This window comes from Ambystoma mexicanum, chromosome 12, assembly GCF_040938575.1.
Source record: "Ambystoma mexicanum isolate Mex_15411 chromosome 12, UKY_AmexF1_1, whole genome shotgun sequence".
Lineage (NCBI taxonomy): Eukaryota > Metazoa > Chordata > Amphibia > Caudata > Ambystomatidae > Ambystoma > Ambystoma mexicanum.
This window is the reverse complement of record NC_090936.1, coordinates 624,675,422-624,696,611: the sequence shown is the minus strand read 5'-3', so window position 1 is coordinate 624,696,611 and position 21,190 is coordinate 624,675,422. Positions and strand designations below refer to the sequence as shown.

Genomic DNA, 21,190 nt, shown 5'->3' with positions numbered 1-21,190 from the left:
GGTCCCCATCTTAGATTAGGCATTTATCTCACCCATGTTTACAGTTTCATAAACAACCTTGAACTGTGATCACTTGTGTCCGTTTTGCTTCGATACCATACCTTCCTTACAACGTCCTTAGCTCCCTAACCTAAGCCGATGGGAGCTTGGTTCCCTGAGGTAGACCCTTCACAAGAGAACACCTTTCACACAATTTCCTCCAACTCAACCCTACATGCTATTCCCACTAAACGAGCCACGCCACTCAGTTTCTCTTCAACCAAAGTAAATCTCAGCGATTCCCCCTTACAATGCAACTCCTCCCAATTAAAGTAAGTTTCTTGAACGAGTAGGATATCTAGATTGGAGTTTTAAAACTCTCATAAACAAGAACCTTTCAAAGGTGAATTCAGCCCTCTCAGGTTCAACGTCCCCACTTTGAAAGATATCCCTCTACTACCACACTGCTAGTGTGTCGCTTCACAGTAAATTCTCTGCCAATGCTAAACCCCATGTGATTTGCCTGAATTCCTTACAGCCAGTCTGTACTACATCCTGGGCAAAACAATACACAAGGAAAGGGAAAGACGACAACCAAACATACATTCTGTCTTCATTGCTCCTCCACATACCACCATCTCCCTTGATTGTGGACACACCCAACCCACTCTACCCTTCCCAGAAGGCATTCGGCCACTTCACCTACAACCCATTCAAAAAAGACTGGTTGTTAGTTAGAGGATGAGCCCTGATGATGCAAAGTGTAGGCTAACCCACCTAAACAACACCCCCACGCCCCTGATGTATCACCTAACTAGTGGCACCCGTGAAACCCTTTCATCAAAACTCCAAGAAACTTCCCCATCCTCTCCCTCCTGCACCCCCGGACTCAACCTACGTAGGTCCTTTTCAGACTTGTGTCCCCCAACTGTTACCCCCGATCACATCTAGACATAACGAATAACCCAGCCCCCCCCCCCCACCCACCAATTCAAGTGTTCCTCTTACTCAGTGTGGGCATATTGAGCAGTCAGCTTCTTTGCGCCCAGAATTCTGACTAGCCCCCCACGCCCGCCGCCTTCTCTGCCGTCGTCCCAAACACCCACCAAACCAGTCGTGGAGCTGGTGTACTTTTGTCAGCTCCGATGGGAGGCCAGGAAGGCTCTCCCCTCCAAACTCAGGCCAGCCAGCCACCCACGATATTACAGGGGAGCAGTAGGCACCACTGGTGCTCCTCACCTTGTCCCACAACCACAAGGACTGGCAAATACCCCTAATCAGCTCGCTGCCAAACTCCGGGTCTTCCGGAGCTGCACCATCACAGCTCCTAACACAGCGCCCAAGTCTTGGAAAGAGGGTCAGGGGGTGCCTCACTCAGTACTTTTCAAAGGGCCCCGAATAACACCCATCCACCCCCTTACAAGGTAGTTTCCTCCACCATGCCTTAAGACTACAAGAGAAGGGGACAGAGCGGCGTTAGCAGGACACCATCTTGACTGCATCATAGTGGCTTTCGACTTCCTCTTTCAATATCAAAATGTAATTTGCCAATATTGGTGCTCTTTAAGCTACTCCACTATTACTTCCAAAATCTGTGTTTTTATGTTGCAATCCCTGCTGAACCGTTTGTGGTGGTTTACTAATCTCCCCACAAAATAACCTGAGCCACCTTAGACAAACCCTTCCATCTCAACATGTCAGTCCTGCCACACTCATTGTTTTCAATGGGAAGTTCGATTAAAGTTTCGAATTCCATCCACCCAATCAGATGAAATCAGCCTGTGGTGCTATACTAAGTTAAACCCAACTAGCTGGGAGGTCTGGAGTGATACATTCCCTGGAGGTCCCTTTGTAAAGTATGCCATTTTCTGCAAAATGTTTGTGGGTGACTTAAGGAGTCTTTCATTTTGAGCATTCTGAAATACTGAAGACCTTTTAAGAGCTACATTGTGAATGCTACAGAGTGTCAGACCATTGCTTCTGCAATATGTCAGCGGATCTTGGACTCCAAGGGCACCACATTGTGGTGGGAGGAAATCTAAAGCAACAGGTTTGAGAATAATGGAATTGATACGTGCCCATACACGTGAGGTGTCCCATAGAAATACGCTGATCCAACTAATAATTCTTAACAAGCCTTTTGGTACTCAAAACTGTCACACTAAATTCCTTAAACACAGGTGCTAGCTACAGATTGCATGACATTGGGGATAGCCTATCTGGGTGTCCTCTAACACAGCAGTTCCAGCACTTGGAAGTAAAGAGGCAGCTCCCTGAAGACGATTCACTTTTAGGTCTACTTGGTGGCTACTGGTGCATCACCAAGGAAACCTATAGGCTTATCCCAGTCTAATTGTTACTTGCCAAGAAACACCATCGATATGCAGCAGGTTTTGCAATGTTGCTTGCTGCAACAAGACTGAGTATTTGTTGCAAACCTATACCTTTAAATATACTTCAGACCTGGGCCCCTCTTCGCCTGTAGTCAGACCATCCTTCCAGCTCAACGCCAAGCCCACACTCTAACCCTTCTGCCAGATTGACAACTCATTTGGCTTGCTGATGCACATGGGAGCTCATCTTGGGCCAGCACAACTTTCCACAAGAGCCTGCTTATTCCACTTAATGGACCTGATCTAACTGGGATCAGCATCTTAAATGAAGACCTAAACTTCTACAACAGAGGTCTGTGGTTGCATAATTACTCAATCTTTAGACCGTGGCCATAAGGAATACATCACTCACTTTAATTGTATTTCTGGAGCTTGTATCTGCTTAGATTCACATGGTCTGCACAGTCCAACATCTAGTGGAAGTCGCAGAGTATTACAAGATTTGTTGTCGAAACCAGACATCGACAGGGCGTGATTACTAATACTATCCCTAGTGTACTGTACCCATGGTCCTTCATGCGTTGAAGTCCTGCAGATTGTTTGACTTGCATTGCATGAAGTGTAGCGCAAGTACAGAGGTGATAAAGCAGAATCAGTGATAACCCAGAAACATCAATGCTCCAGTAGGGGAGGAAGGGTTGGTGCATGTGAATTTGAGCAGATACTAGCACCAGAAATACAATTAGGTTGAGTAATGTATCCCTTCCGGAACTTGTGGATCTGCTTATCACATGCTCTGCATATATAAGCAAGCAGTATCTGGAGAAGGCAGTGGGAAGTTAGAAGGTACAGCGGTAAATACGTTTTAGGACCACTTGTCCCACCTGTGGATCTGCTTTAGTGCGTGGGTCAACGCAGTAATGCTATGTGACCAAATGCAGAGAAATCCATGTAGCAGTTTTGCAGATTGCATCCAGAGGGACGTTTGCAATGAAAGTTAAGGTAGCTTCTGTACCTCTGGAAGAGTGCCCTTGCGGTGAAAGGTACAACATTCTTGGCTAGGGACTAGCAGAGTTGTATGCATTCGACTATCCATCTGGATATGGCGCTCTTTGAAATGTGATTGCCTTCTCTACTAGGCAACAAAGTTGGTCTGTTTTCCTTAGTGGTTTTATTAACATAGTACAAGACCGCCCTCCGTACATCAAGTGTATGGAGGCTTCTTTCTGCTGAGTTTGAGGGATTCTGAAAGAAGGTGGGAAGTTCTATGGATTGGTTTACATGGAACTTTGAAATGAATTTAGGCGAGAACCTAGGGTGTGCGGAGGACAACCACGTCCTTGTATATAATGAAAAGGGGTATTGTACAGACAAAACCTGTAACTCACTGACTTGTCTTGGCAGTGACAGCTACCAGGAATGCTGTTTTATAGGCAAGATGCTTCAGGCTAGCCTTCTGCATAGGCTCAAAGGGTGGCCCCATGAGCTTGAAGAGCACAACATTGAGATCCCAACCGGGGGAGGGATGAATGCCTTAATGACAGGGCCTTGCCACCAGGACACCTTGCTCTGTGAATTGGTGTAAGCCGTCATGGCCGCCAGATGCACCTTTAAGGAATTAATAATAGGCCAGAGTCTAGTAAGTAAAGCATATAGTGTAGAATGTTAGCTGGAGAAGCATCCAAGAACAATTTGTCAGGGTGTTTGTCCATGAAACAGGACATTCTCCCTAAAATGTTAATTGTTCTGGTGTAAAATGACATGAGGGTGGGAAGCCTGATATAACAGGGCCCTGTGAGTAGCCAAAATGGTGCTCCTTCATCAGACTGCCTTCGGCAGCCCACCACAGAAGATCCTGGGCAACCGATGGCGGCACCTGAACGGGATCTGACATCCTGCCGGAGGACTGCGACCACTGCATCTTGAGAGCCCACTACATCTTGAGAGCCCACTGCAGAGATCTCATCTGCAGTCTGGCCTCCGGCACCAATAGAATGCAGGATGCCATAAGGCCGAGCAACCTCAAGAACTCGAACGCCAGGAGACTCTGGGCATGTTGAAACTTGTGCATCTGCAGAATGTGATGAGCCCTCACCTGGGGAGGCGAACACTGCCCCAGGGATGTGTCGAGCACTGCTTCGATGTACTGGAGCTGCTGGGTAGGTGTCAAATGAAACTTCTCCCTCAACTTAAAGAAGCCCAGCTTGTGAAGCGAGTGGCAGGTGACAGATGATCCAGGACTTGCTCGGGAGAGCACGCCCTGATCAACCAATCGTCCATGTAGGGGTAGACGTGAATCCCTTTCCTGAGATAAGCTACCACCACCATCAGCTTGGTGAAGACCTTCGGGGCGGAGGTCAATCCGAACGGTAGGACCCGAATCTGAAAATGCGAGTCGCCAACCGCGAACCTCGGCTACTTCCTGTGCCTGGGATGAATCGGCACATGAAAGTAAGCATCCTTGAGGTCGAGACACACCAACCAATCCTGAAGTTGAAGGGCCTGAAGGACTTGAGAAAGAGCAACCATCTTGAACTTGTCCTTCCTGAGGAGCTTGTTCAAACCGCGCAAGTCCATGATGGGTCTCAATCCCCCATCTTTTTTCAGGATCAAAAAAATATGGGGAATACCATCCCTTGTTCCTCTCCGCTACAAGCACCAGTTCTATGGCGCCTTTCTCCAGCAGGGATACGATTTCCTGCGCAAGGAGCGGATCCGGACTCTTCAAAGACAGCTTCCCCGGTGGATTGTCGTGAGGCCTCTGCCGGAAAGAAAGACAGTAGCCGTGGGCTATGATCTCCAGAAACCACACATCTGAAGTAACGGCACACCATTCTACAAGAAGCTGCGCCAGCCTTCCCCCAACCGGCGAACCATGGGCCATGGCCTCATGACTGAGCGGCAGTGCCTGGGGGCAAGGATGCAACTGCCCGAGCGGCTTTGGCACCTCGAGTACATTGTTTTCCACCTCTGGTACTCCTACGTTGGCCCCTTTGACTGGCATCTCCCCTCAATCGACCAAAGAAGCGACTTACCCACTGCCCACTGCCGGGCGACTCTCCGGAGCAGGAAGAAAAGAATCGAAAGGAACCTCCCCTCCATTGCTGTCCCCTGGGACGAAAAGGCGGAGGTGGACGTACTGCAGCGCTCAACAACTTTGCTGCAGCTTTGGAGGTCTGCAACCTCTCAAGGCTCTCGTCAGCCTTGCTGTCAAAAAGATGGACACCATCAAAGTGCATCTTGAGAAGCCGGGACTGCACATCAGGAGCAAACCCTGACTTCCTCAACCACGCAAACCTGCGCATCACGGTGCTCGCCGCCATGGACCGGCTGACACAGTCTGCCACATCCAGACCCCACATGGCATCCTTGCCATCTTGCATGAGGGCTAAAAAGCCATCCCGTTCCTCCCCTTTGGGAATATGTTCAGCCACCAAAGATACACAATTCCACAGAGTGTGAATGAATCTTGCTAAGGCACAAAATGAGTTGGCTGCCTTTAAAGCCATACCCCCAGATGAAAATACTTTATTCGACCAACCATCAAAGTGCTTGTAGTCCCCATCAGGAGGGATGGTAGGGTACGCAGCCTGCACCACCAAACTCTCCAGAGTGGGGTGCATAGACAAGTAGCAGGGGTCACCACTGGCTGGATGGTATTTTTTCAGAAGCGACTTGCCCACTGCCCACTGCCGGGCGACTCTCCGGAGCAGTCCAAGCCACCGCCGCCGCCCTTCTTTGTAAGGCCTTATGAAATGGCAGCACTGGGTCAGTGGGCGGACCTTGGTCCAATATATCTGTCAGGTCATCCTGCAGAAAATCAACAGGTGGCGCAGACCACCCCAAGTACTCAGTCACCCTCGACATGAGACGCCTGTACGAGGACACGGCATGTGTGCCAGGCTCAGGCCTGCCAAACAACCTCCGGAGAGGTGTCCAGACCACTGGCGTCATGTAAAGGCTGACATAGGTCTTCCATTTGGCTGTGACCAAACAACAGGTCATCAGAAACCTCAGGAGGCACAAACCCTCCTCATTCGAACCTTCTTCCACCTCTGAAATGTAGTCCAAAGGCTGGAATAAATCAAGCCTAGGGGGATGCCCAGAGAAGGGCTCAAAGACAGGCCTCACTGACTTAGAGTGCCTTGTTCTGAGTTTCCACCACCCTCCGGGGCACCTCGGTAAATTTTCCTCAAAAGGCATCGATTGAATTGGCGTCGACTGAGGCGTTGACGACTTCGACAACGGCTTTGAGGCCAGAGCCCCGAGCATGTCCTTCGATGGCGTCGACGACTTCCTCGGAGCCGGAGCCTCGAGAGAGTCCTTTTGACGGACATTGGGCCAACGGCATCAATGCCTTCTTAGAAGGCATTACAGGCTCAGACGTTCGACAGTGTTGAGGACCGAGACCTGGCACGGCTATGGTGATCAACCTAGTCTGATCGGTATCTCTACGGCTCCAGATCACGCTGACCGCCCGAAGGCGTGCGAGCAGTGGCTCTAGCGCGTTCCTTGCCGGCTTCTCTCGAAGGCGCGGATGGAAGGATGCCCTGCAATTCGAAAATTGCCATCATCTGCTGGCAGAATGCACCCCATTCCGCCGGTGATTAATGCTTGGTGGGACAAGCAACCCGTCGTCTGGCGGAGTCCTCAGACGAGGAAAGCGACCGATGACAGCACTTCCGAGAATAGGCATAGGAATGGTGGGACCTACTCCGCGACCGAGACGCTCCTGGACTTACGCAGACGTGGAAAGTCACTCCTCGAGTCATCGGTCGAAAGCCCAGCGGATTACGATTTATGGGGTTTAGAAACCCTACCTACCGACAATTTCTTCCACTCCCGCAAGGCCTTCGATGTCAGAGACTGGCAGTCATCGCAGGCGTGGCTCTCGCCAAAGCACCAGAGGCAGACGTTGTGCGGGTCCGTAATGGACATTTTGGCACTGCAGTCCCAACACCTTTTGAAGCCAGACTTCAAGGTAGAAGACGAAGACATTCTCAAACTTTCGCAATCGATTCCGAGGCGAACATGTTCGCGGAAAAAACAGAACTGAGGCTACAGGCGCCGTGCGTCCTAGATATAACATCCGGTGACGTTGACCCTCGATGGAGGCCCTCGAGGACAGCATATCGAGGTAGGACGCTGACATTTCTTTCCGAGGCAGCACATCTGTGGTGATTACTGTCATAGATGTGGAATACGCCGGAGGACACAATCCCCTCGAAGTGTTTTTCTGTCCATTATGTTTTCAAAGGGCAGTTGGGCGAAAAAAGAAAGGGGATGATGGGATAAACATTCACTAAAAGAAGTCACTATAGAGAACCTTCCCCCTCACTCCCTACTGTAATGGGCCAAAGCCTGAATAGGCCAGTAAGGCCGCGTCTGGTCGATCAGATGACGAGTGCTCATCAGGAGCTGGCATGGATCACCAGTTGCGCGGCATAGCGACCAACCAAGGAAAGGAAAACAGGCTACAATTAAAACGAGTAAATCAAAAGGCATCAGCCTGGAAGAGAACTCTGCATTTGCGACCGACTTTGATGAATCTGAGGGATCTCAACGCGTGAAGGACCATGGGAACAGTACACGCCACACTAGGGATAGTATTACTAATCGCACCCTGTCGAGGTCAGTTTGAGTTTCGAAAACAAATCTGGTAATACTCGGTCACTTCCACTAGACGTCAAGACTATGCAGAGCATGTTATCTAAGCAGATCCACAAGCTCCAGAAATGTTGATTCAATGTATAACAGGATGTCATTGATTTGCACACAAGGGCACATTAAAAGATGTTTAAGTGTACAAGCACAAAGTATGGTATCAGCATTGCAGTTTCTCCCTACACTAACCAGGAAGGTGGCACCTCATGGCAAAATGATATAGAAGGCATTGAGCAGGACAGAGGAACATCAGCTGGTTTATAACTAGGTAGTGTCATCAGGTCAAGCACAATAAAGGCAAGACATTCGCTAGTGTGCCAATTACAGTACACAGAAAATGCATCCAATCTGTGTAGCACTGCAGGCGGAAGGCCACTAAAAATACCAAACATGCTTCGTCTAGGTAGCCCCCTGCTTGTCAATAAGTGCAAAATGGAGCACTGCAAAGCCACAACTGGATAACAGATGGCCATGACTTGGGTCAACTATCAAGCACAGGGGGGACTCTGGCACACCTTTGGGTCTCCTGTTACCAACAGCCCTAGCTAGCTCAGTCAATTGTGAGCAATCATGGCAGTTGGTCCATAACTGGAGAGCCAAAAGTTGGAGATCCCTGATCTAGCACATTCTGGAAACCTAAATTCTTTACGTGTGAAGTAAAAGTAGGTTAAGCTCTTTTAAAGGTAGCTGGAACAGTACACCAATACAAAAAGGGATCCATCTGTTTTACAACCCAAATCATCATGTGGGAAATTAAGAATGTGATTCATCAGCCGTTGGGTTATGGCTTTCAGTGAAAAACAAAATAACCTCTATAGCTAGGACAATGTATATATAAGACTAGGACAAAACATACATACTTTGCCAGACTTGTTATTGCCAGTTTAAGAACAAATGCTTGGTGCAGGCAACGCTCACACTAGAGCATGAATAGGAGACAATGATAAACAACCTCTCGTGATGAGGAAAAGCATCAACATGGTCAAATCTCTTTTTAATGCTTAAATACTAATGTTTCAATCTTGTTTTAATGTTTAAATACAACTGTCACAGAGAATAATGAAAAACACAGCAAAATAAACTGTACAAAGGCAACGTAGAATAACAAAAAATATTTTACTAAAACAAAGGATTTTCCAGACAAGCCATAAAAAATGATCACAAGCTTTTTCTTAGGGAGAAATCTGAACTTGATAAAGAGTCAGTATTATTAGTGAAGGAGATGGCTTTTCATTTAAAAGTTCCCATTTATGTTCAAACGTTGAGCTTGTCCATCTATAGCATCTATGTTATACTTTGCTAAAGGGCACACCCTAAGTAGTGGTTAGCTGCAAGAAGTAATGCAATCCGCATCACCATAAGGGATTGGAAAGGGTGGGAAACCACAAATTAAACAGAACAAATATTTACTGCAGCTAACCCAGGTTATCTTCACTCACAGTGCTTATACTCAGACCATGATGGGAGACTAATGGAAGCAGAGACTGGACACTTGACAAATTTAATAAGATGTATAATCATTTTAGCCTCTGCCCATGCGTTGCAGCAGTGAATCAGGACAATACATATTTGTTTATGTGCATTTAATCACAAAAGGACTCATGTTGTCTGGGCGTCTCTTATTTTGTAATGCTGTCTAAGACTGTGTCCGTTAAATGCAAACGAATAAGGAAGCGGTCTTGGCAGAACAGGAGAAGTGATGCACACTTGATGTTCATGTTGAAATTATAGGTTATTCGTGGCGTATAGCCTAGTCCATGCTCTGGCTGTTAGAAAAGAAAAAAAAACATTGCATTTGTAGTTTTACATTTTAAGTTGCAGTGACATTTGTAGTCAAAATTATTGATGAATACAGCTTTCAAGTGCGTTTACAAGCATATAAACAACAAGGTTGCAGTCAAATCAACTTTATATAGAAATGTAGACACATGGGGCACATTCTGATAGTTACTTGCTTTCTCAATCCTGTTTCTTTCTTGTGCCTCTCTTACTCATTCTGAAATTCTGTTTACAGAAAAGTACCTATTCATCTTGTTGATCGGCATTCAACCAATGCCCGTTCTAGTTCACCAACTTTCTTACTGCAAGGCACCAATACTCTGAATCTTCGACCAACACCCCTTTCTTGGTCTGTGGGGGGCAGAGGGGCTATGTTAAGTCCACTAGGTCGCTTTCAGCTCCTTATGACAGACTGTACAGCTTTGATGCACTTCTATTGCCCTGCCCTCTTCAGTTTCCTTCTCCAACCAAATCTAAATTCCCCAAGAACTGACCAGCCTTTTTATTTATTCTTCCCATTCCCTTGGCATTTGTACTCCTACCCCCTGCCTCTAGATGCACAATTCTGAAGTGTGCCTCGTCTTTCCCCAGAGACCTTGCTGGTGATGGAAAAATGAAGAGCTTTCACCAGGAAGAAAATTGCAGATTTTCAAATGAACAGGGAGTAAACTACGGACCCAGAAGGAATACAGAACCAGCTGTTAGTTATAGCAGGTCGAGTATTTCTGGAACGAGTTCAGTTGTATTTTCAGTACTGGCGTTTGGTAGCAAACTGAATTACTTATGGCAATGTATCAGTCCCTTTCCTGCCTCCCCCGGTGGTCAGCAACACTTTCCCCAGACCTCATACCACATACTAGGGCAGCTGCAAAAACAAAGTGGTGCTTTGCTACAATAATCTTCAGAATGCCCTCCTATCCCATGGTCTGACTGAGCCCAACTGAATAGTTATCTAGCATTAACAGTATGACTTTGGGAAGGTATCACAGAAGTGTCTACAGAATTCTCTTTGGATGTCTAATCTGAGTGCGTTATCTGTGCCCAGTCTAATATAAACAAATTAGAATCAAATAAAATATGGTGCCATGGGAACGTTTCAGAAGGCCGTCAGATTGTACGTTTCATAATTCTTGGTTGAGAAACAATGACCACTGCTAAAATGCTCAATAATTCTTCACCAAAGTAACATTTCACCATGTTGTACACCAGTCGCTAACGTGACAGCGAAAGGTTGCATAAAAGAGTACCAAACCCCAATATACTTAAAGACTTGGGCGTACACAATGTTTTAATATTAATACCTGGAAGCCCTTGAATCAATTGGCAGCATAGGCAAACAGGTTTACAAGGGACACTAGCCCAACCTGAACATTAATGTAAACGTTTCCTTTTGGTGACATAGCAGTACCATCCTCCCTGCATGGCTGTTGTGATGCTAGAAATGCATTGGAGGGAGAGGGCCTCCGTATCCTTGTCCTTTACTGCTTTCTATTGTGTGTTCTGTCGTGTTTTACGCACAGGAGTTCATGTGGAACTCCTGGTGGTGCAGCTCTTTTGGTTTGGTGCACAGACCCATGGGATACCCTTAAGGCACCCATGGGTGGGGTTACAACCCTGTGCCCCTAGTGTATGTTTTTGGGCACCTGTGTGTGGCCCACAGAGCAGGGTATGGGCTGGTGGCAGCTCCATGCTGAATGTGACAGGTGATCCGAGTATCCTCTATTTTGGGATACCCAGGCCCTGCCATTGGAATCAGTTGATTCCTGATAGGAAACAAGATGGCCCCCGTGGCCTCTTGCTTTCTATTGCCCATTACCTTGTTTTCCCAAAGTCCTGGGAAGCCCTGACTCTGTCCCTTCCCCCTCACCGGCTGTTGGTGGAAGTTCCATATATGGTGTTTTGAAGTCCAGGCCAGACTGGCTGGAGCCTTCCCAATGACTGTTGTGGGTGGGACCTGGGTGAACGGAGTGTGTGACGAATACACATTGTGTTGTGGGTGTCTAGTATCTGGTGTTTGACAATGACTGAGACAGCCCTGCCCGAAACTGGTATGAATGCAGTGTGGAGTGTTGAATGGCTGGGTACTTGTCCCAATACACAACTTGTTGCGAGTGTCTGGAGGGAAGTGAATGGCCTGAAATCACTATGCACAAGATTGGCTGCCTGCCTGCATGAATGAATGCCCTTCTGACCGATGGTTGCCCGAGTGTGACCCAGCAGAATGAATGAGATCAACTAGTATATCTGGGGGCCTCTCACTGCTAGAATTCGTGTTCAGAAGCTGAAGTCCACTACGACAAGTAACTAAAGCTTGACCTTGAAGCATGGCTGGACGAGAAGAATTGCTGTTGCTCTCCTTCACAATCGGAAAGCTGCAGTGCCTCCAAGGAATGACCCAGAGAGGACCTGGTAAGGCGCCCTCTTCCCGAGCTACGAGGGACCATCGTGCACCAGCTGATCTTTGCCAAAGCTCCCGGGTAGACAGACCTTCGACAGGCTGCCGACCCGAGACGGGGACTGCTGTGGAATCCCAAGGAGAAGCGCCCGGACTGTTGTCCGTCACTGTCGGAGACCGCCGTCGCCAACCGGAGCCGCTGTGCTCCCGTTTGCCTAAGAACTTCATTTGATCCAAGGAGACTCTCGTCCGCATCATCGCTGCTGTATCCTGCTGGAGAAGGCCTGACCGTCAACGCGCCGAGGAGCATCCACCGGTGGGTTTCCCGCCACCCAAAGACCGACGACTCAATGCCCTTGCTGGGCCACAGTTCTTCAAAATCTTTGCGGGCCAGAACTATCGACACTGAGGTGCCCCGCACACCTCTTCCTTGCAGGACGTTTATGCTTCCCCGTCAACGAGCACCGCTAGGAACAAAGCTGCCACTTCACTGTCGTAGCTCACCCTGTTCTCCGTCGGACGTTCGACGACCCATGACTCCTGCCTTTAAGGGAGGGCACTCCAGAAAGGCCGTCGATTCCCCGCCGAGGAACGCTACAACGCCAGGTACTTTGGGGTTGCAGAACTATTGGGAAGTCTACTGTGAACAATATATGGACTGGGCTTGTATCTTTATGCTACAGGTTGCCCAGGTTGGGGGACGGGGGAATCTCCACACAGCTGTGTTCAACGGTAGCAACCAGTATTCTACCAATTGTTCAACCATCTTGCTTTCCTTCCCCTCTACTGCTGGTTTCCTTTTTATTGATCTGTGTGACATTTTGACAGTATAGTTGATGTGCTTTAATGAGATCTGATAATATTTGTGGTACCACTGTAGAACTGATTTATTGTGATAATGTACATAACCGTGAATATTAATTATATAAAGACTTTTAACTAATACAGTGTGTGGACATTCCTTTGTGGGGCTTGGGGACTACACTACTTAAGAACCAACCTGCATTACCTCCCGAGAGGCTAGGCCTTGATTGCCCGACTACGTTACCAATAGAGAATCTTGGCTGGGGTCCTCTGTGCCTCTCCTCTACCACATAGAGAGCAGAAGTACAGACACCCCCCTCCAGTCTTTACAGCTGTGCTCTAGAGTAAACCAGGAACAGTCCTATTGGCCATTTGATAATGAGCATGCAATTAGTGGATTGGATTCCAATGGAACCAGAGTAGCTAGAAAACCTGTATGGAGAAGATATTTGTAATAATCATCTGGACAAGCAAAGCCAGGGAAGGTTTTAATTAAGTAGGGTTGATGGAGCTTATTAGACTGAGGTAGCAAGAGTTTCCCTAATTAGCCTGTGAACCTTCAGACAGTTTTACAGCCTGGAGGTACCAGGATTCTGGCCAAGAATAAACTCTTTCACGCATAGCAGTACAGAAGCAAGGAGGTGCTTTAAGGTGTTAAGTGGAAAAGAGCAAAGGGGGCACGAGGGGGTGGGAACAAGCTGATCTTTTGGGAGAGCCATGGGCTTAGTGGGGGCTTCAGTATCCTACGATGTGATACCCGAGGGCTTGGGCGTGTAACCAAATGTAATAAATAAATGGCATGGGTGTCAATGCTAGATACAGGAAGCTACATCCAGTGCTCCAGCTAATGTTTGGGGGTGAGAGTTTTTTACACCCTCATTTTTAAGGTTTTTAAAGTTGGGAGTAAAAATGTAAGACCAATTTCCAAAGTGAGTATTTTATAAGCGGGTAAAAAATAGGTTTAAACTAGAAAACTGAATTGTTTTTGTAATTATTTCTTTGCAAACGTTTTTCATGCACATTTAAAGATACATGTTTACTTCCAATCAGGCAGTAAATTCTTCCTGTGGTACTACGTGCACTATTGGTTCACAATTATCCAGGGAGCTGTGTGGGTGAAAGCAGGGGACAATATTCTACATATCGGTTTACTATTTTCTTTGTTAGGAGCATTTTTAACTCCCTATTTTTTGGGGCGCATTTGCCCATTTTTAAAGTAAAAGTGCCTGATCCACCCTTTATCTGTAGGGCTGGTCACTAGATCATACACTACACGTGTTACATTACGGGTGAAATTCTGCATCAGGTTTCCAATGGATGCAGCAGATGCCACCGCCCCCCACCCCCCAATATGGGCATGCTTAAGAGGAGCAATTGAGGAATCTGGAGGAAGACATTTGTAGAGTCCTCTTGGCACCATCGACATAAAACAGGTTTATTGTTACCCAACTTAATGGTGCTCATCAACCTCGGAAGGTTGAAGGGCTGAGTAGACCTGCCAGGATTCGAATCTGTGACCATGAGGTAAAACACAGGTCCCTGTAGTGGAGGCATTAGTCCACAGAGCCACACTAAAGCATATTAGGGAGATACTGGGATACGCTGCACAGTACTAAGCCCCAATTTAATTGGCGAAGTGCCTGGAATTACTCTGTTGCTTGCACATTTTTGCAGACTGCTAAGAGTTTTGGTGAAACAAATAGCCAGCAGGTGGATGAGGAGTAGCACCCCCAGCTACAAAGCGTATGAGAGACAAAGTTCAATAGATTGGTTAACATGGAACTACGAGACAAATGTATGCAAAAGGCATGGATGGGGTTCTAAAAACCAATAATTAAGGCGTTCTGGACCGAGCATGCTTGTAATTTACCAACCCTTCTTATAGAAGTGATTGCCATGCGAAAAGAAGAGTTTTTTAGTTAGATGTCCAAGGCCATCTTTGTGCATTGGTTGCAAGGGTGGACCCATGAGTTACATTTAGGTCCCAACCATTTGGTGGATTTGAAATTGGAGGGTATAGTCTAACTCTTTCCATGAAAGTTTTGATTACTGGAACTTGTATGACACTGTTCTGTGATGTAGTGTAAGCAGAGAGTGCTGCTAAACGCACTTTGAGTGAATTGAAGACTAGACCGAGTCTAGAAGGTAAAGCATGTAGTGTACTATATGCAAAGAGGAACAGTGAATTGGATTGATGTTGCTTGACATGCACCCAATTAATCTTTTTCATATGTTAAAATAGCAGTGTATTGTATTTGGTGTTGGTGTTTCTTTTAGGATGTCCATACATCTTTGTGGAAGGTTTAAATGTCCAAACTCCAGGACTTCAGGAGCCAGGCTTTCAAGTTCAGAGTTTGAGGGCTTGGATGAAATATTGTACCCCTTGTGCTGGTACAGCATGTTAGTCTCAGTAGGTGTGGAAACCATGGTTGTCGAGCCTACAATGGAGCTATTTGGATCAGATCGACTTCTTGTTGGTGCATCTTGTGCACCGTCTTGTTGACGAGAAGTGTCGGTGGAAAAGCATAAACACATTTCCCTGACCAACTCAACTACAGGGCTTCCCTTTGGGCCATGGTTGGGGAAACCTGGATGCAAAGTCTGGGCATTGTGCGTTTTTCTTTGTTGCAAAAGGGGCCTAGATGCGGATGCCCCCATTGGATGAGAATATAATGTAAAATATCTGCATGAATTTGCTACTCGTGTTCTGCGAGAAGCTGTAGATTTCTGCGAGAAGCTGTAGATTTCTGCTTAAAGTGTCTGCCACTGAATTGTGTTCACCTGGAACGTAATGTGAGAACAGGAAAATGTTGCATTTGAGAGACCGCTTCCAAATCTTTTGGGCGAACCTGGATGGAGTGTGTCCCACTCTGTTTGTTTAGATAAAATATGGCAGTGGTACCGTCTGTGAGGACTAGAACTGCTTGGCCTGCTAAGTGTTGTTGAAATGCTTGAAGGGACTTTGGAGGACTGCTAGCAATTCTAGTAGGTTGATGTGGTTTCTTATTGTTGACTGTGTCCACACACTGCGTGTGGAGTGATGATGGTAATATGCTCCCCATTTCAAGAGTGAGGTGTCTGGTGAGAGTATCCTGCACTGGTGGGTTGCTAAAGAGTTTCCCTTTTAACATTCTCTTTGGTCCACCAGCATAGAGCCTGTACCAAGGTTTACGAAACCACCACTAGATTTCCCCCTCCACCCCCTGCCGCCCAACTGACCCCAAGACCATTGTTTGACAAGCCATTCTTGCACGGGGCGCAGTCGCGTTTGTGGGACAAGATATATGCAAGAGGTCATCATCCCTGAGCAGGCGCATTGCCTGCACGTTTATCCGATGAGTGGCCACATAATGGAGGCACCTGGAACAGCGGGTTTTGGACTCTCACGTTTGAGGGGAAAGTCTCCTTGTGTTTTTATTACTGCTCCCAGAAATTGCTTTACTTGAGTGGGGATGAGACTTTACTTTCTCATTGATTGGTACCCTAATTGGAACAATAGATTGATTGTTGCAGGAGTATTCCTTTGACATATTTGTGGTGTGTCTCCTATGAGCCAGTCGTCTAGAAAAGGGTACACTGGGACGATTGCCTTTGCAGGTGTGCTGCTACCACTGTTAGTACCTTGGTGAACACCATTGGCGCCGAGGAAAAGGGGGGCAACTTGAACTGGTATCAGGTATTCCCAAGCTGAAAGTGGAGGTACTCTGGTGTGCCGACAGCATTGTAATAGTATGCATTTTTCATGTCCATGGTTGCCATCCTCTGTTTTAAGAGTGGAATTAATTCTTGGAGGGTTGTCCATTTAATTCCATCAAGATTTGAAGCTATACCCCCGAATCCTCATGAACGTTTGCAAATAAAGTATATGGCCCCGTCAGATTGATCCTGGCAAGTTTGGTGAGCTTTCGTTGGGTGGGGGGGAGAGGTGGGGCGGGCAGGTATAGGGATGTCCCAAAATGTGTTGTGTTTCGCCATAGACACAATGGGGGTGTGGGGGTGTATATATAAGTTTGCTCACGCCTTCACCCAAACCGCTGGATGGATTTGCGGCAGGAACGGCAGCTTGGTCCTGAAAGCGCAATTTTGTAATCTTGTACTTGAACGTCAGATCCCTAGGTGCACAGGATATAGATGTGCACGACCTTATCCTTGAATATCAGACTTTTTAGTAATGAGAGACTTTGCTCTACTCCGCTTCAGGTCCTGTAATCACGCTAGCTATCCCACCCGGTTACATCATCCTCATAACTGACCAACATGAAGCCTCCGGAGCAGGCGCCGCCATAACCGCTAAATCATCCCTACATTTTAGAGAATGCAAAACGGATTAGCTAACAGGATACAAACGGTTATCTCTTAAACTAGCAACTGACCCTAAAACCACCATTAACCTCTTGATAGTGTACAGAGCCCCAGCGCAAGAAATAGCCCAAACATTGACCTACCTCTGCTTATCAGCCCCATTCTTAAACCCAAAACCAAGTTCATTCTCCTAGGAGATATTAACTTGGGTTTTAATGATGCTTCGGATCACAAAGCCACTGCCCTTCAGAATGCATTTTCTAAATATATCTTAGACTGACCAGCTCTTAAGATTCAACATATCCACTCCCCCATCACCACTCCTCCTATCCCTGTACAAATGAGAACCACACGTAAACTCACCCCTGAAAACTTGGTGCCCATACTGAACAAACTACTTAAAGCACAACCTGCAGATATTGCCAACCCAGATAGTATTTTGCTGCACTATCACACATCTGAAAACAGCTATAGATGAAGTAGCCCCGCTTAGAACTAAAGTTCCTTAGCCCAAATGTACTGGTCTGACGACCTCATCGAACTCAAAGGGAAAAAAAAGCCTTAGAACACCTTTACAGAACCCCCGGCCCCCCACCAGCGAAGCCAAAAACTCCTTGCCATCTCCAAAACGTACAAACGTGCAGTGATCACCCATAAAGCTAACTCCCTAAACCTGCACAAATGCGGCCTCTGATAACAAAGAACTATTCTCTATCATCAGAGAACTAGAAACACCCATCCCACCTTTGCCATTGCAAGCAAAGCATGGGGCACTCGGGATGCACTAGCATCTAAAATAAATATGCTTCAAAATAAAAATACCTCACAAAGAAAACTTCTAACAAATACAGTGGAGCTTAACACTACGAAATCGGAAGATATCTTAGCACGTATACATCAATTCCATTTCACAACAGTGACCACTACCCAGGTGCTTGAAACCATAGCCTCCCTCAAACCTTCCAATTGTAAAGGTGACAGCTACCCTGCTAAATTAGTCAAGGACTGCGACCTGCACTAGCACCCAGCATTACTAACTTCATCAATGCTTCGTTCAGCGCCAATCACATACCCGCCTGGGTAACACCCCTTCTCAAGAAACCCACCTTAGATCCCACCATCCCCATCAATTACCGACCAATCACCACAGTTCTCTTTCTCAAAGTTGACAAAATAGCTTATTCCCAAAAATCAATCCGACCTTGAAAATAACCACCTGCTAGGAGATGGACAATCAGGTTTCCACCCTAGGAATAGCACAGAGACAGCCCTTTTGGATTTAAAAAAACAGATGGACGCCAGAGACAAAAGGTAATCTATGCATCCTTCTATTACTTGACCTCTCTGTGGAATTTGATTTAGTGGACCACAGCAAACTATGCCCAACACTAGCCGGCAATTTCCACTTTTCCAAGGAAGCAATCTCCTCGATTAAATCCTTCTGGTCAGACCGCACACCCAGAGTAGCCATCGGTAATGAAGCAGCCAATCCCATAACAGTACCACTGGGTGTCCTGCAGGGATCATGCCTCTCCCCTACGCTCTATAACAACTACACTAAACTACAGTTTGCTGCCCTTGATGTCATGGGAGTAATTTACACAAATTTTGCCGAAGATACTCATCCACATCTCATGTAATATCTAACAAGATACCAGCTGCGGCAACAAAATATGACAATGCATTACTTACCGTAAAAGCATTTCTGATGGTTGTATCTGCTTAGATTCACATGCTGTGCATAGGTCCGACATCCAGTGGTCACTGCGGAGTATTGCATTTTGTTTTTCGTAGTCGAAAAGGGGACGTCGACAAGGCGTGTCTGTACACCATCCCTATAGTGACGTCCGTTGTACCCACAATCCCACACGCGTCGAGGTCCCTCCGTTTGTATTTTTTCTGCCCTGAGGGAGCCTTCTATACGTGAGTGAGTGAGTACAGAAAAGAGATGTAGAAAGATGTTTATGTTCCTTCCATCCGAGCGGGGAGGAAGGGTGGGCGCATGTGAATCTAAGCAGATACAACCATCAGAAATGCTTTTACGGTAAGTAATGCATCGTCTTCTGATGTTTGTTAATCTGCTTAGAATCACATGCTGTGCATAGACTAGCGAGCAGTACCCGGAGTTGGCGGTGGGTTATGAGAAGGAACAGTAGAGAAAAGATGTCTTAATACTGCCTGTCCCACCTGGGAGTCAGATCTAGAGTGTGTGTCTAAACAGTGTTTTGTAAAGGTGTGCACCGAACTCCAGGTTGCCGCCTTGCAGATGGACTCAAGGGGAACATTTGCAATGAAAGCTATGGATGCCCCTGTGCCTCGAGTAGAATGTGCTCTTGGCTTGAAGGGTAGTTCTCTCTTAGCAAGAGAGAAACAGTGAGTGATGCATTGAACAATCCATCTAGATATAGTGGACTTTGAAACTGCATCTCCTTCTCTTCCTGCTGCCACCGAGACAAAGAACTGATTAGTCTTTCTCAGTGGTTTGGTTCTTTCCATGTAAAACATGACAGCTCTGCGCACATCGAGTGTATGCAGACTTTTTTCTCCCAGATTGGAAGGGTTTTGAAATAACGTTGGTAGTTCTATTGCCTGGTTCACATGGAATTTCGAGATGAATTTCGGTGCAAACCTTGGGTGTGCATAGAACCACTTTGTCTTTGTGAACTGTTACGAAGGGGTCTAGAACTAAAAGAGCCTGTAGTTCACTTACTCTCCTAATGGAGGGGATAGCTATTAGGAAAGCAGTCTTAAGAGCGAGGTGCTTAAGAGTTGCCTTGTGCATGGGTTCAAAGGGCAAGCCCATGAGTCTGGTAAGTACCACATTTAGGTCCCATCCAGGAGCTGGGTTAGCTATCGGAGGGTGTATTCTCTTTACCCCCTCAATGAAGGCTTTGATGACTGGGATTTTCCACCACAACACTAAGTTGGGAAGTGGTGTATGCAGAAAGTGCCGCTAGGTGGACTTTAATAGAATTGAACACCAGACCAGAGTCCAATAGGTGGGTCAGGTACAGAACAATTTGTGTGGGTGAGCAGTCAACCGGGTTGATGCTTTTCCCTCTACACCAGATGACAAATCTTTTCCACTTACTAGAATAGCAGGGACGAGTGTTAGGCTTTCTAGCTTCCCTGAGGATGTCCATGCATCTCTGCGGGAGTTCTAGATGTCCAAACTCTATGATCTCAGGAGCCAGGCTGCTAAGTTCATGTTCCGAGGGCATGGATGCAATGTCCTGCCCTTGTTCTGTGACAGCATGTTGTACGGGCAGGGAAGTTTCACTGGGGGAGATAGGGACATCTCCATCAAGTGAGCGAACCATGGCTGCCGGGCCCACATAGGGGCCACTAGTATCATGGTGACTTGTTGTGCATCTTGTGCACAATCTTGTTGAGAAGGGGAGTTGGGGGGGCGGCGGGGGAAGCGTAAACAAATCTCCCTGACCATGGAATCGACAGACCGTTCCCCTTGGACTGGTTCTGGGGGTATCTGGAGGCGTAACTTTGGCATTGTGAGTTCTCCAGAGTTGCGAACAGGTCAATTTCTGGGAATCCCCATTGTGTGAAGACGTCGAAAACGATGTCTTCTTGCAACCGCCATTCATACTCTGAGGGCAGAGGGAAGTCTCTGCCGAGTTCGTCTGCTAGCAGATTGAGTTCCCCTGGTACATGTCGTAACAGAAGGAACATGTGTCTGAGAGCCCACTTCCATATATTCTGGGGCAGCTTGGACAGTCCTGGAGAGTGGGTGCCCCTCTGCTTGTTGATGTAGTACATGGCTGTGGTGCTGTCCGTAAGGACCATCACTGCCTTCCCTTGTAGGTGTTCTTGGAAGGCTTTCAGTGTTTTGAACACCGCCAGTAGGTTTATGTGCTTGGATGCTACGCTCGGAGTCCACACTCCGTGAGCAGTCTGATGGGATAGGTGAGCCCCCCCC

At 47.0% G+C, this 21,190-nt stretch overlaps 1 protein-coding gene across 1 annotated transcript in view; it reads right to left on the bottom strand.

The window, feature by feature from the left end:
* Positions 1-9,073: 9,073 nt before the first annotated feature.
* UBE2N (ubiquitin conjugating enzyme E2 N) overlaps positions 9,074-21,190 on the bottom strand; it is a 192,454-nt gene continuing 180,337 nt past the window's right edge. Inside the window, exon 4 of the mRNA XM_069629077.1 lies at positions 9,074-9,742. Coding sequence (XP_069485178.1) covers positions 9,702-9,742 — 41 coding nt within the window. The 3' untranslated portion in view covers positions 9,074-9,701. The remainder of the gene's footprint in view (positions 9,743-21,190) is intronic.